Source organism: Hevea brasiliensis, chromosome 7 (assembly GCF_030052815.1).
Source record: "Hevea brasiliensis isolate MT/VB/25A 57/8 chromosome 7, ASM3005281v1, whole genome shotgun sequence".
Taxonomy (NCBI): Eukaryota; Viridiplantae; Streptophyta; class Magnoliopsida; order Malpighiales; family Euphorbiaceae; genus Hevea; species Hevea brasiliensis.
In genome coordinates this window covers 4,355,205-4,372,092 of record NC_079499.1, presented here as the reverse complement: position 1 = coordinate 4,372,092, position 16,888 = coordinate 4,355,205, and the positions used below count along the sequence as shown (strand labels likewise).

At 32.9% G+C, this 16,888-nt stretch overlaps 1 protein-coding gene and 1 pseudogene across 1 annotated transcript; one reads left to right on the top strand and one right to left on the bottom strand.

Moving 5' to 3' along the window:
• Window positions 1-670: 670 nt before the first annotated feature.
• Window positions 671-5,909, top strand: LOC110651131 (succinate--CoA ligase [ADP-forming] subunit beta, mitochondrial-like; annotated as a pseudogene).
• Window positions 5,882-8,945, bottom strand: LOC110651130 (long-chain-alcohol oxidase FAO2). The gene is made up of 3 exons (XM_058149799.1): window positions 8,677-8,945; window positions 8,153-8,425; window positions 5,882-7,695 (listed from the first exon to the last, which is right to left on the bottom strand). Exons 1-3 carry the CDS (start codon window positions 8,902-8,904, stop codon window positions 5,971-5,973), a joined length of 2,226 nt encoding a protein of 741 aa, XP_058005782.1. The 5' UTR covers window positions 8,905-8,945; the 3' UTR covers window positions 5,882-5,970.
• Between the last annotated feature and the right edge of the window lie 7,943 nt (window positions 8,946-16,888).

The window sequence follows — 16,888 nt, the reverse complement described above, 5'->3', positions numbered from 1 at the left end:
CAAGCCCATTTGACCCTTCCCCATTTACACACCTCTCATATTCTCGATGGATGACAAAAGCTCATGCCATTACAACTCGACCTATCCTAAAGCCCATATCAAACCCATTTGAATCTTACCCATTTACCCTTGCTCAAATCCGAAAATAAAAATATTCCATATACATACCCATTGTCCCAATAAAACGATGATAACATTAAGGAGATGGATGCCTCCAACAATGAACACAACGTTTCAAAAATGAAAAGAAGAAAATTACCTTGTAATTCCACGTTAGCAACCATAAATGCCGCTATATAATTACTCCTATTTAACACTTTTTTTATTAATATATGAATATCATTGGACAATAAATTATTAAATTTAATTCAATTTTTATATCAAAAATTTAAAAATTTATATTATAAGCTGATTATTACCCATCGCAACCCTATTCCGGGACAAGCCATTAAATAAATAAAAAGAAATTCCATGCTGTTTTAATAAAATGAGTAAATCGTACGTACTACGTAGTGAACTTCCTTTCAATAGTTGAAAAAAAAAAGAAAAGAGAGGGCCCGTGCGCATAAATGCATAAAAAGGTGGGGGTGAAAAAGGAATTAAGGAAAACTGAAAAATCTACGGTCCGTCTCGCTTCTCTTTTCTCTTGACCCGACTGATTCTGGTGACATTTTCGTATCTAGTGTGGGAAGTTGATCTCTGTGAATAAGCATAATGAGAGAATTGCTAAACAAGCTGGTTTCTCGCTCCCTCTCCGTCGCGGGAAAATGGCAGCAGCAGCAACTCCGCCGTCTCAACATCCATGAGTATCAGGTCTTTCCCTTTTTCTTTTCGTCCTTTTACACGCATCCTCGTATACCTATGCACTTTTATGGATCCTTGCATCTGTGATTTTCTGTTTGTTTACCGAGAAACACAAGCTTAGGCGTAATAGTTTTTTCCCCTATCAGAACTGAAAATTAAATTATAACGTATATGTTGAATCTTATTTTGTGGTTTTAATTATTTTTAATGCCGAAGAAAGTGCTGGTTTTAGTGAAGTCTGCAAGTGTTAGTGTTGTTTTTAATCTCTACATTTTCACAGGGAGCTGATTTGATGAGCAAGTACGGGATCAACGTCCCAAAGGGAGGGGCTGTTTCGTCTGTTGGTGAGGTCAGGAAGGCAATTCAAGAACTGTTCCCTAATGAAAATGATGTAAGTTTTAAATATTATGGCACGCGATTAATATTATTCACGCTTTGGTTGTTAAGAAATGTGGAAAATGAAAGCAAATTTGTGCTGTGGGTTTTATAGTGTTTGTCCGTTGGTTTATATACAATGAAATTGTAAGGGGAAGATAGAAAGCACAATCAAATAGGGTAGTTGTTGCCCTGAGTCATTTCTTACTGGTCGCATGAAACTAAATGATGGTTTACTTTGACTCTGGTGCAGTTGGTGGTTAAGAGTCAAATTTTGGCTGGTGGACGAGGCTTAGGGAAATTTAAGAATGGCTTTGAGGGTGGAGTTCACATTGTTAAGGCTGACAAGGTTGAAGAGACAGTTGGTAATGGAGCTTGGATTTTCTTTTCTCCATAAGGGCTTGATTCATAGGTTTTCTTTTCTGGTTTATCTCTATTTCTAGTTTGCTGTTTGTGATTTCCCTTATTGTTGAAAGATAGGCTCCACTGCTCTACTTTTGTTGCTGCTGTTAAATAAAAGATGTTTAGATGTGAGATGATGTGCTGGTGAAAATTAATCATGGTTATTACAGAGTGACTGTTGGTGTGTTAATGTGTTTGCATATTTATTTTTAATCTTATAGCTTGTATGCAATGCGTGATGATTTAATCAGTTATTCTGGTTTAGTTGCTCTAGTGCTTGAGGTTTAAGCACTTGAGTTGTGCCAGTACATGACAGCTGAATTTATGATGAAATCCAAGTTGAAGTAACTTGTGCTTGTTTGGGTTCCTACTGTTTTTAATTTCAGAACTGATTTTCCATAACTATGACCTTGGCAACATAAATTATCAGGTGTACTTTATTTCCTGAAAATGAAGAAAAAGGCATTTTCCCTGTCTAACGAGATGTGGATTGCATAGAAACTGCTGTTCAGGTTCATGTTAAAGTACTCCTTAACTACATTTGATTTTCTTTTGTTTCTTTAATACTTCAGGTTCAGGAGTGGTGCCAATTGATGATAAGTTGAGAGAAGGGAGATTGAGATGGTTTGGTCATGTGAAGCGTAGACATATGGAGGCTCCAGTTAAACAAGTAGAGCACATTAGGTTAGAGGATAGAAAGAAAAAAAGGGGTAGACCTAAATTGGCTTGGAGGAGAGTAGTACAACATGACCTAGAAACATTATACATTTCTGAGGTTTTAACCCAAAATCGTGTAGAGTGGAGAAAGCGAATCCATATAGCCGACTCCAAATTTTTTGGATAAAGGCTTAGTTGAGTTGAGTTGAGTTGAGTACTCTTTTGCAATGAGATTTTGGCAGAGTTACTAAGATCTAAAATTTAGTGTTTCTAATTTACAAGTATAGTGTTATATAAAAGTTTACACTGTTCTCCTTGTAGTGACAAATCCTTTTCAAAATTTAAACTGCTGGATTCCTCAAGGTTTAGGTGTATTATGGAGAATTTCATTGCTATTTGGTGTTTATGTTAGAAAGAACTCTTACTTGCATAATTCATGTAACAGCCATGGGTAACCTTATTTTAAAATTCTTGTTTGTTCGTAGCAAATTACCATTGGCATTGTCATCTTTGTTCATATGCATACATTTTTTTTTGGAAAATTCATTTGGTGATAGCAATAACAAGCTCTAAACTCTTGATAACATGATCTTCATCTGGATGTTCACTGCTCATTTTATTTTCAGTCAATTAAAACTGGAATGCTAATATCAAATATTTAATTTCTTGATATGTTATTTTGTCACTTGAATACTTCTCAAACTTCTCCTTTGAAAAGGTTATGGCTGTTTAAGAATTGATTGCTTGAATATCTTTTTCTTTTGCAGGTTTACCTATGTGAAAAGTTATCACTTGTCAATGAGATGTACTTTGCTATCATGTTGGATCGTCAAACTGCAGGCCCAGTATGTTTCAGTGTCTGAGATTGTTCTTTTTGTTTTTGCTTTGGATTAATGATTTAAACTTTCTAGTCTTTGTCATTATATTTGTACAACTTATTGTTCTGAATCAAGTTGCTTGTATTTGAATCCTGTTTTTCAGCTTATTATTGCCTGTAAAAAGGGGGGAACCAGCATTGAAGACCTTGCGGAGAAATTTCCTGACTTGATTATTAAGGTTGCCATCCTCTCTTTTACCCTTATGTTTTAGCATGGTGATCTAGGCAGTCTCCTTGACCTTTGCTGATTGCTTTACTCATGTAAACGATCCACTGCTTGTTTCTGATAGGTTCCTATTGATGTATTTAAAGGAATTACTGATGAAGATGCTGCAAAAGTTGTAGATGGATTAGCTCCAAAAGTGGCTGATAGAAAAGATTCAATTGAGCAAGTGAAGAAATTATATAAGCTTTTTTGTGAGTGTGATTGCACTTTGTTGGAAGTGAGTATAAATATCATTTTCTGTGACTCTAATTGAAATATCAACCCCCAGCCTCCAATTGCCGCTTTTGCATTTTCTTTCTTGTATGGATATCTTACTTTGAACAATCTTGGTTCGCTGTGCAGATCAATCCCATAGCAGAGACATCTGATAACCAGTTGGTAGCTGCTGATGCTAAGCTGAACTTTGATGATAATGCTGCATTTCATCAGAAAGAGATATTTAATCTCTGTGATCCAACACAGGAGGATGCTCGAGAGGTTTGGTTGCAATAAAACATAGAATAAGTTTCTTAGAGTGTATACATTTTTAGTTTGTGTAAATTACAAAAAGATGTTCTAACATTTGGCAAAATTACACTTGAATCTTTTTATATTTTATAAATGAATTAAATGATACTCAACTTTCTTATTCTTGTAAACTTGAGTCTTTTCATGAAAATGTTATATTCTTAGTTCCTAAAATTTTACATTGAACATCATTTTAGTTCTTGCTTTTTCAAATCAAACAACCTTTTAATTCCTAAAATGTTAGAAGGTGAGGACTAAAATGTAATGGAAGGAATAGAAGTGCATGTTTTTCTTTAAGTCAAGGACTATTTAATTCACATTTGAAAAAGCAAAATTAGGTTGGATTGAGACTGAGTTGAGTGGAGGTTTTGCTTATCAATAAATTGAAGACTATTTAATAAAAGACACCAAAAGAGAAGGTCCCATTCATAGGCTGTAGTGCCCCCATAAGAAACAAAGCTATTCACAGAATGCATGAAAGCAAAATGATAATGACGAAAATATCCTATAATCTGAACATGAATCAATTTTTTCTCTTGTCAAAGGGAGGGAAAAATGAAGCGGCATTGACATCTTATGGACATACTAGTTATTTTGTTTACCCTTCTTTAATAATACAAGGAGTGCCATTTAAGATTGACCAGATGGGTGCATGCACCTCTCTCACTTGTGCACTGACTCGGAAATTTTTGTGCATTTTGTTCAGCTAAAAGATGATGAAATGCTCTATTAATCTCTCTTTTCTTATGCTTTTTATCTTTTGATAGGTGGCTGCTGCCAAGGCAGATTTGAATTATATTGGCCTTGATGGAGAAATTGGTTGCATGGTGAATGGTGCTGGATTAGCAATGGCTACGATGGATATAATTAAATTGCATGGCGGAACTCCGGCCAATTTTCTTGATGTTGGTGGGAATGCATCTGAGGGCCAGGTAATTAAAGTGGCTTGCTTCTGATGCTTTCATTATTCATGGGGCCTTTTCTGCTCAGCGCCGTTTTTGCCATATGTGGGTCTGCATGTGTGATATCATTTGTGCATCACAATTAGCCCAATAAAGTACACTTTTGCCTAAGGTATTTTTAAATTGTGTGACAGGTGGTTGAGGCATTTAAAATATTGACTTCTGATGATAAGGTTAAATCAATTTTAGTGAACATATTTGGAGGAATAATGAGATGTGATGTGATAGCAAGTGGAATTGTTAATGCAGCCAAACAGGTGAGATATTGAATTGTGTTTCAGGTTAAGAAAAAATAAAACTGTTTTTTGAACTCTGTTGTGTATGAGTTATATGGTGGAATATTTTATGAAAGCTTTAATTTTCCTCATCCTTGTGTGTATAAGGTTGCACTAAAAGTACCTGTGGTGGTTCGTCTCAAAGGCACTAATGTTGACCTAGGAAAGAGAATTCTCAAGGTAAATGTGAAATTTGGGAATGATGTTTAATTATCATCCACGGAAATTTTATTGCATTAATGATTACGAATGTTCAATTGAGAAGTTGTGCTGATGATCAATTTGTATACAGGAAAGTGGAATGGAGCTAATCACAGCGGAAGACTTGGATGATGCTGCAGAGAAAGCTGTTAAAGCAGCAGCTAGTTGAGAATCAAGAAATGAAACCCACTTTGTTGTCCTCCCCATTTTTAAAACTCTTCTGATGAATTTTGGTGAATCATATGTATTGAATATTGACAATAACATAGCAGCTACAAGGGTTATTGCCCTTGGAATTTTTTCTTTTCCCATCTAGGTGATGAAAGAACCCCAGGCCTAGACAGTCCTTTCTGAAATTTGCTGTATGCCTTGCAAGGGAAGAAGCTAATGATAAAAGATGGAAAGTTTTCAGACAACGGGCGATGTTAAGCCTTTGTATTTCCAGTGATTTACACATTATATGCCCTTAGCTTGTCCACTGGCTTCCCCATCCAATAAAATGTACCTGCAAAGTTTCTTGTAAAACAATGGTTAAATCCCCTGAAATCGAATGAAGAGGAGGGGAATGAGATTTGCTTATTGATTATTCCTTGAATACAATTATCAATGGAAAATTCTTTATTGATTATTCCTTAAATACAATTACCAAAGGATAATTCTTGCATGCTAGAAATTAGCTGTCTATTAATATTTGAGGGATTCAGCTATTTTGTTGGAAATGCAGTATGCTGTGGATTGGATTGTGATCATGGGGTTGACCCCAATTGCAGTTGGTAAGACGCTTCCATCGCATACGTACAAGTTCATGGCCTCCCAGCTTTCTCCATTTTCATCAACGGCACCTTCTTCCTCTGTGGCTCCCATCCTACAACTACCCATTTGATGTGCAGAAAAGAGCATGGTCCAGTGCTGCTCCTTTGATTTTAGTCCACCAGGTGCTGAAACTGTGTCCAAGAACTCCTCCAAATCTTTCTCCTTAATTCCTTTGCATGCAATCTTTTGGCCATCACTTCGGTGAGTACCTACTTCCACAGCTCCAGCAGCAACTAAAATTCTTAAAGCTCGCCTCAACCCAATTCTAAGATTGTCCTTATCCAGCTGGTCCAGGCGGTACCTAATTCTACCCTCCATTTTCACTTCTCCTGAGCCTTGGTCTCTGATCAATGCAAACAAGTGAGCTGTTCTAGCATACTTTACCATCTTGTCCTTGAAGTCCTGCCCTGAAACCCATGGAGATAATGATGCAAATGAGGCTGGCCCAATTGCTGGCGTTTCTATAATGGCGCAGACCTTGGACCACTCTGAGACCACTTTGTGAATAGATGTGATGATTCCTCCCTCGTAAATTTTGCCTTTAAAAGGTGATAAATGTTCTGGAAAGTATCCCCAGGCCATTACAACTGGATGAAGATGAAGGTTCCTGCCAATATTTGGATTCACCAAACCACTGGAGATCATTAAAGGAGGTGTCAGGAGAGAACCGCATGCCGATAGTGTTACTCTAGCCTCCACCTGCAGCTTTTTAGTGATGTTTGTATTTGAAGCTCTCGCAATCACTCCCAAGCATTTTTTCCTACTTCCAATGTTACCATCCTCCAATATGAATTTATCAGCTTTGCATCCTGTTAGGATCACAGCACCGCAGACAACAGCGTCAACCAGCCAGGTGGAATCAGTCCCTTTCTTTTCTCCTGTTCTACAGCCGTAGCAGCAAGATCCACAATAATGATCTCCAGAGGAATTCCTTGGAACTGAATCAATTTTAAAGCCAAGATTCTCACACCCTTTCCGAAGAACTTGATTCTGAAATCCTTCTTTGGAACAATTATCTGTAACACCAATCCTCTTACACACAGCTTCCATTGCATTTTGATAGTCGTAGCTTCCAAAAAGTGGAATCTTATGATCCACACGCCAGTCCCTGAGAACAGAATCTGGAGTTCTTATGCAGGCAGACCAGTTTATAGCGGAGCCTCCACCTACTGTGGATCCAGCCAATATCATAGTTTTCGCATTTAGAGTTGATAGAATTCCGCCAGACTCATAAAGTTCAGCCATGGAAGGCCCTTCCAATGAAGAATAATCTTCTGGCACATAGTAGTTCCCTTTCTCTAGGACGAGTACTTTCTGGCCTGAGCTTGCAAGCACTGCAGCTGCAACCCCTCCACCACAACCAGAACCAACAATTACAGCATCACATTTGATCTTGCAGGTGTTGTGCTCTGGATCTTCAATGACTTGGAGGCCTTTCTGGATGAGAGATGGGACAAGACTTGAGTCATCTTCATTTGCAAGTTCTATGATCCCCTTTTGAAGAGGTCTCTCCTCTTTGTTTTTTCTCAACTTTTCCCTCGTGTCTTTATGGTATCCAATTGCGTCCCATGCTGGGTTTTGTAAATTTTCATTAGTCTGTGACAGATGGAGAGTTGAAAAAAAAAAATGGTAAATTACATTATCTTTCCTTTATCCTTAAATTAAACTTCTAAACTTAAAAGAAACATAAAATGCAAATAAGCAAATAAATAACTATCTTATCTACAGGCATGTGTAGGCTTTTCGCTCCATGCATGTAGTTAAGACATGCACACATAAGAAATAATTACAACATGCTAGTTGAAAGTGTCAGAAATCAATACTCTTTACATTCTTATATCTGAGATCTGATCAAATTTGGAGTTTGATTTTGAAACTCAAGCAATTTCAGGAAGAAAAAACAAAACCAGTGACATGTTATTCTAATTTTGTACAGGTAATCTTTGACATCTTTATCATAATTATGACTTTTGTTACATACCAACTTCAAAAGACTTTTATCAGCAAAGACTATTGACCTAAAACCACAATCCACAAATAAAATAATCATTACCCTGGAGAAGAAGGTGTACAAGGAGAAGATTTTGACAGCTGCAAACACTACTCTGAGAGGCATGAAGAACGTTTCTTTTGACCATTTCTTGAGAATTTCCTCTCTCTTCTCTAGAGAAATTTCAGAGAATTTGTGAATGAAGGGCCAGTTCCAATCAAAACACATGAACCCACAAAGCAACAGAGTACCCAATCTGAATGAGAGAACCTTCAAGACCAATTTCACTACAAGCACAACTTCTTTTAGACCTCGCTTGACCAGAAGCTCTGCTACCTGTTTTCCATTGTGATAAGGAAGTAAATATGATAACAACTCCATCCTAAAAGGAAAATATAGCTTTCTGTGTGATTTAAGAATCAGTGGACAAAACCCAGAAAAGTATTGCATATGGTAATTGAAGAAACGCCAACCCAGTAGGGGAAAGAAAACAGAACAAAGCTAAAGATAGAGTATAAAGATAAACTAAGAACAAAGACTTTGTTTATTGTAATAGAAACAAGAGAGAGATTAAATATAAGATTGACCTCATCAGGGAATGGTGGCTCAGACCCAGAAGCTTCGTAGAAGGAAAGAACAGCCTGCAGCTTATCAACTGGGATTTCCTTGCTGAGATCGTCCACTGGCAGTGGAGGGATGAGAGTTTCACACAAGGCAGCCAGCGATTGAATCTGTCCTGAAGAAAGACCGTGGCTGTACGTGGTCATTCCCTTCCCTCCTCTCAACAATGGATTGCAGCTCTCTCTTTGCTCCATTCTGTCTCAGGTGTTCCTCTCTCTCTCTCTCTCTCTCTGTAGTTTCGTTTTATTATGGGAGTCCTTTGTCTCTCTGGTTTGCACTTTGGATTGCCTCAGCGTTCTACTCATTAATGGGTTAATATCGTTTTCTGTAGAATTTCCACGGACACTATGACTTGTTAGAAGCGGGGAAATTTATATTTTTTTATCAAATTTTTGTAAGAAAATTGATAAATAAATTTTTGTATGAATTTTTCATACATAAACTTGATTATCTTAAACTCGAGTGCAAGCATATAAGATTTATATAAGATTTATATAAATTCATGTAAATAGAGTTCAGGAAAAAATTTTCTATTTAATATTATATATATAATTTTTTTTTAAATTTAATTAAAATTTAGAAAATAATTTTTTGCTAATTTTCATTATAATAAAACTTATTTTTCAATTGTTTTTAAATAAAAAATAATAATTTTTTACAATCAAAATTATACTAATTTATTTTTTAAAATAACTTAAATTTATAATAGGCCTTTCATAACTGTATAAAAATAAATGATTTATTTTGTATGATTACAAAATTATGTGTTAAATAAATAAATAAATATTAATAGTTTATTTTGGTGGTGATCTATAAATTCTATTATGATCTTGCAATGATTTTGTTTAGAATAAATAATTTTATTAAAATCATACCTGATTTTCTATTTTTTAAAAGAATGAAAAATTTTCAAGTTAAAAAATTGAATTCTTTATTATAAATATAAAAATTAACAAAAAATTAATTAAATTAAATTAAAATTTTACAGAATTATACCTTTCAAATAAAGAGAATGAGATTGGTTATACGCTTTGAATTGTGAGCCTCCTTTCACTTAAATTTTTTTTATTAAAAAAATTTGAATAAAAAATAAATTAAATAACATGTTATTTAAAATTGTTTTAATAAGTTACATTTATTAAAAAATAAAATATTATAATAAAATTATTTTTTATATAATTAATAATTGCAATCTAATCCCATTTTAAAATTATAACACTATTTTACTATAAACATTGTTTGATAACACTATTTTTTTATTAATTAAAAATTCATATCATAAACTTATATTAAATGCACATTTAATGAATACAAAGTGATAGCATTTGATGGGGTATGCAAATCAATTGATGGGTCATAGCCACCAAACTCCCCATCTCCATATGATGTGAGTACCTAATTTAATTTATGGAATATTATTTAAATTTAATTGTTATATATAGCTTATCAAAGTGCATTTTGGTATAGGTTTACATTCCAGAGATTTTCTAATTTAAAAATTAATTAATTACAAAAATTTATAATGATAATCTTTGCCATTAATATTATATAAAACATAAAATTAATGAGATTTAATTTAAGTGATACTGAAATTATTTTGAAATTTTGAATTTAAATTTTAATAAAATTATTTATAAAAAAAATATTAAATGAAAAATAAAGACGTAAATTTATTGCATCTTTTTATAAATAAATATTATATTTATATGAGTTAAAATTATCGCCCAAAGTATATTGAATAATTTCCTGTACATGATATACATTAGGCAATGTCCGCAAGGCAAAAGCTAAGAGGTGACGTGACGTCTCTCCAGCCACACAAAGCAGATACTGGTCTCTCAAAAAATTAATTATTCATTTTTCATTAATTAATTAATAATAAAATATTAAATTTTATAAGCTAATTTTTTTTAATTTAAATTAAAAATTAAGAAATTTAATTTTTTTAATTTTAAGATGAAATTTCTTAATTTCTTAACTTAAGTCTACAAATCAAGGTATTTAATTTATTGATTTTTCTTAATTTTTGAATTAAATTTAGTTTAAATAAAAAATTTTGAATTAAATTTAAAAAAAAAATAAATTAAACTTTAAATATATACATAATTTTAATTTTAACCCAGTAACTGACTTTAGGAGAAGGTAACATAAAGTGTATTGTTACATTCTTTAATGATAGAAAATTTTCTATTACAATTTAAAGATTAAATATTTTATTATTATATATTATAAAATTGAGATACCATCAATCTAATTTATTAAAAAAAAAAAAAAAAAGCAATGGAAATAACGAGGGAAGTTAAGTAGTTAGAAGGAGAAGTCAACAGGTAACCATCACCACCTACAAAACGTGACAAAGTGGGAATTCAGAGCATTCTTGGGGAGTTTATAGAAGAGAAAGTCTAGAAGACATTGACAAATGATGCTTTTTTTTAATTAAAGTAGTCTATTACAAAAAAATATTTATTAATTTAATCAAAAATAATCTTCACCATTATTTAATATTTATTATTTTAATTTAAATTTAAGATGTTATAGAAAAATATAATAATTTAATATTTTTAATTAACTAATTATTTTATAATTTATAAAAATTATCATTTTATAAATAAATTATAAAATTTCATTAAATCACATTTTTTGGTAATAAAATAATTTTATTTTATTTTAAACCAAGTAACAGTTTGACTATTATTAAAAAGATTTGAAAAGGCTAATCATATAAAAATTATTCATTATAAATGTCACGACTCAACTTATGGGCCGGACCGGCACTAGGACCTGGGCCAGCCTAAAGCCCCCGAGGCCCGTAGTAAGCCTAACTGTTCATTAACCCAACTCTAAGGCCCATTTGGGCCCAATATCAAGAAAACAAACGGACAGAGTCCGGCCATAAAATGGACTTTCCAACGGGGAGTTTTCGACTCACCCGACCTGTAAACATAATAAATACTCAATTGGGGAGCTCAGCTCACCCTCCACATACTCATATCCTCATAAAGATAAATGGGAGCTCAGCTTCCTCATCCAATCCATCAAACATGCATATCATTATACGTTTACAGGTCCAACATGATAATAATATTACAGACCATAATCAAATAAATATTTCTAACACATGCGGAAATTCTAGGAGTAAATAAAATTACACAAATATTGATAAAACAACCTGCGAAGGAGAAAAGCAGGTTAACCAAAATAAAATTCTCCTGTAGCCTGAAAAAAATATTGAACAGGAGTGAGCGTTCGACTTAGAGAGTAAAATATCAATTTTAACCATAATCTCTATAATTATCTAAAACTAATGCAACCTGTGGAATGAAATGCAACATCAGCAATAAATTCACATCATAGCATCAGAAAGGTAATTTGGAGCACTCACGCACCCTGTAGCATCAATCATAATATATGGGAGCTGATCCCCTATACAGCTCTCTTAAATCCAATCTGGTGCCGTGAAGAACTTCGGCTGACTTCCACTTAATAACCAAATCGAGGTCCCAATGAAGAACTCAAGCGTGACTACCCCTCGAAGGATCGGGTCCCAGAAGAACTCAAGCCGTGACTACCCGTCCTATCCATAGTCCACACCACATCACACGCACGCCAACGCACGCTGCTGCTTCAAATTACCACAACAACATCATGGCACTTTATGATTATCAATGCATCATAAATCGTGCCTAGAGTTTAACTACATAAATATATGCATATAAGTGATGCATGGGCATCTTGAACATATAATAATATCGAAATTACAATTAAAATTAATATTTTACTCACGACTTGACGACAATCACCGTGTGGCGGTGGGCGGAGAAGAAGGTCATCGGCTCACGACAATTTTATTACAATCATTTAATAAATCTGACTCAATACAAACAAAGAAAAAGACCAATACGTCATAAGTCGTGCCGAAAATCCGGCAGAGTCTCCCCTATACCTAGGACCTACCCAACCTGCAAAAGGCTCAAATCACACTTCTATATTCGCAACTCATATATCCACAGTTCAATCACATCACACAGCCACTCCTGGGCCCATCAAATCAGTCATTCATCACAGTATGTAAAATTGCAATTTAGTCCTTATAATTGATCATTTTTGCAAAAACTGCCCAAATAAGCTCTAAAAATTCTAAAACTTTGCCCCGCGGTCCTTAGCAATATTACTAAGCTATTGCAAAAAGAATCATAATTTTCTAAGCTACCACGAATATTTTATGGATTTTTAATCCTATTTAAGCACTAGAAAATTATGAAAAAGCAAGGTTCGGGTTTACCTTTGCCAATTCCGACTTCGGAAACGCGCTCGGGACATCTGACAATGGGGGGCTAGCCAAAACTTCGGTCTAATTCGGAGACTTTTCCTGCAGAACATGCGGCGGAATTTGAGACTCGATCAAGCCGAATTTCTGCGAATCGAGGATACCTACACGAAGCCCATAACACGGGGGTTAGTACATAAATTTTTCAGAATTTTCTAAGCTCATTAAATGCTCGGAAAAACACTGCAAAGTTCCGTGGGACCCACCGAAAAACGGTGTCGAAAAAATTCGAAATTTACACGCCACGAAGCTCTCGACGAGTGGAGCGCGCTGGTAGCCTCGGTTTTCTCGTGGGATTCATGGTTTTCGAGAAATCTAGCCCAAAAGTCGAAATGGGCTAAAATCTTCCCGAGCAAAAATCGGACAAACCGCTCGATGGATTTCGGCGTTCTTGGTGTCTATGGAAAGCTTTCGCCGAGTAGATGATTTTAGACACAAGACCCGGTCCAATTGGTGGCCGGATCGGCCGAATTTTGGCCGGAGAAGTCCAATAGTTGCGCGCGCTGCGCGTCCGTTCCAAGGCCGTTTTCCGGCGTTTCAGGCGGCGGCCGACCGTGGGGAAGGGCCGAGGTGGGGCGCCGGCGAGGTGGGGACGCAGGGGAGGCGGCGGCGCGGCAAGGGGAGGAGGGAGGAGAGAGAAAAGAGAGAGAGAAGAGGGGAGGGTCGACGCGCGCGGGAGGGAGGAGAAAAAGAGAAGAAGACCGGTCCGATTCGACCGGTCCGATCCGGTCCGGTTCGATTCGGCCGGTTCGATTCAGAACACAAAATTTTGAATTTTTACTCTGCCTCGGGACCAAAAACGAGGTCCAAAAATTCTGAAAAAATTTCAGAAAACTCAAAAAAATACGTAAACTCCAAATATATTTTTAGTTTTGCCACGTGGTCTTTAAATTAATTTTTAAAAATCATCAAAGTTTATATTTTCGGAAAATCGAACTCGATTTTTAAAATCCGAAAAATCTCAAAAAAATTCCTAAAATTTAAATAAAATTAAAATACCAAAATGTTCATAAAATTTAAAATTTTGGGGTGTTACAATAAATAATAATTTAATAATTATATATTTTAAATAAGAAAAATTCAGCAAATTTTGATGTATTTAATTAAGATATATATTCATGAAATATCCATTTATAGAAAAACTTCTCACTTTTTTTAATAAAAAATGCTTTAATAATATTATGTTAATGTTTTTGAACTGAATAATATTATATCAGTTTTTGATACAAATTGCTCTGTTATTCCAAGAAAAAACAACATTTAATTTTTCATATTTACTCTTTACATGAAATAAAATAACTAAAATTAAAATATAAATTCAAACTTAGAGAAATTAATTAAAATAATTAGATTTTTCTTCCTGTGTAATTAGTCTTTGTACGTTGAGTATCTATTATTTAAATTTATTTATATAAATAATTAATTAAATATAAAATTATATTTATTTTATAAATATTTATAATTTATATATACATTATATTTAATAGAATTGTTAAATTTTTAAATATAAAATACTAGTAAAATAATAATTGTTTATACAAATTATTAATTAAAATATATAAAATTAAAGAAATTTAGATATTTTCAGATAATAATCAAATTGGGACAGTTTAAATAGCTGATGATAAATAGAAGAATATTTAACATTTATATTTTAAATTAAAAAAAATACAGAAACTATGATGAAAGAAAAATGAAATTTCCTCAAAAAACAAATACAAAAGAAGAAGACCAAGAGATTCAAAGGTCGAAACCCAGCACAAGATAAATGCAGAACACATAAAAGCAGCCCAGCCCTCCTCTACCTATGAACCTTCGGCACCGCGGAGAAGGCAACAGCCATACGCTAACACAGCACATCGTCCGCCACCTTGCAATGACATGATAAGAATCACGCCATCAACTCTGCAGAGTACTGAGGCCCAGAAAGAGCAACCGAATAATGAATTAGATTAGACACGTCCTTTCACTGATGGAACTAGGGATTGAGGGCCTGTCATGGCCCTGTAGTTTGGTGAAAAAATTTTTCTACCCATTATTTTAAGGAAAAAAAAAAAGAAATTCTAAATATTAAATTTTAGTTTTAACCCTGAAAACAATTGCTGGCCCCGAGAGATTTTCTCAAGTGCTATTCGGATGCTTTGGTTATTATGGATCAATATCGCTTTGGTGCAGGTTAGAGGTTAGCGCTAGGGGTGAATCGTTATTTAATTTGAATTAAATAAATTAAATTAAATTATTTTAATTTAATAATTTAATTTAATTTTTAAAATAATTTAATTTAATTTAATTTTATATTTTAAAAATTTTAATTATTTTAATTCGATTTAATTTTAAAGAAAAAAAATTAATTAAACTGAATTAAATTATTTTTATTAATTTTTAAATTAATTTATTTTTATAAAAAATTTATAAATTATATATAATTTTATATATAAATTATTTAATTTCACTAATTAATATTTATTAGATTTAAATTAAAATTAAATTAAATAATTTAAAAATAAAATTTAAATTAAAAAAATTATTTAAATTTAAAATCAAATAAATTAAATTAAATCAAATTAAAATAAAATAATTTAATTATTTATTTATTTTAATTTTTAAAATATAATATTTAATTAATTTAATTTTAATAATTTATTTTAATTCGATTCATTTTAAATTAAGTACATAGCATATATATATATATATATATATATATAGACACACACATGCACGCGCATACACTGCAGGTTAGGGCCCCAGGGACGCGCATACACTGCAGGTTAGGGCCCCAGGGACGTCAGAGGTTCTTTTCTCATGGGCTGCCATGTTGATATCCAGGGTCCTCCAGAGCCTAAGTTAGCTGAAGCCCTGTCGTTCTGAGAAGTCCTTAGCTGGTTGGAGCGTCAAAGTCTGCGAAAAGTCATCCTCAATTCTAAGTTCGAATGTCCTTCGCTTCAATCAGCTGATCTTTCTTATTTTGATTGTATTGTATTGGACTGTAAATGAGTTCAGTGAATATTCAGTTGTTTTTGCTCGTAGATCAGCGAACACTCTTGTCCATTGTCTAGTTTAGATAAAATCTTCATTGGCTTCTTAGTGTGAATTGTGAAACACTTATCTTATTAGATTAATTTATTGGAATTAAAAATAATATAATCATTCATCAATTAAAAAATATTTTAGAATATATAAGATAATAAATGGAAGTCAAATTCAATCTTTTGTATATATAGAATTCATTGAATAATTATCTACTCCATAAAATTTAATAAATTAATTAAAATTTTCATAATTTAAACAATTTTTTTTAAATTAATAAAAAGAACAATTATATAATTAATATAAATTAAAATAAAAAATATAAAGATATTCTATTTAGCATAATAATTTTAATAAATTATATTAAATTAAAATTAATCATTTATAATTTTAAATAAATTAATATAAATTTTAATTAATAAAAATTTAAAAGCAAAATTATTTGGGGGGCCATTACGTCCCTTGTGACAAAAGATTAGTGAGTGCTTTGGAAACTGAGTGCCTTTGGTTCGAGAAATTATACAGGAAGTGATTGATTCTATGTAGGATACGCACATTGAATCACATTCTACTAATAAATTGACATGTAAATGAATTTAGTTAAGAATAAAAAAAAATTACTCGATAATTATTTATTTTCAGATTCATATTTTTGTTTATAGTATTCGTTTTTGTTTATATGTCTAAATTTTATTTATTTGCCATTTTATTTAAGATACCCTCCATGAAATCAAAATTTTATCATATAATTTTTCCTTTGGTTCGATATTATTCCTTTTTTTTATTTTTTTATAAAATATATATTTCATTCAAATAAATAAAGA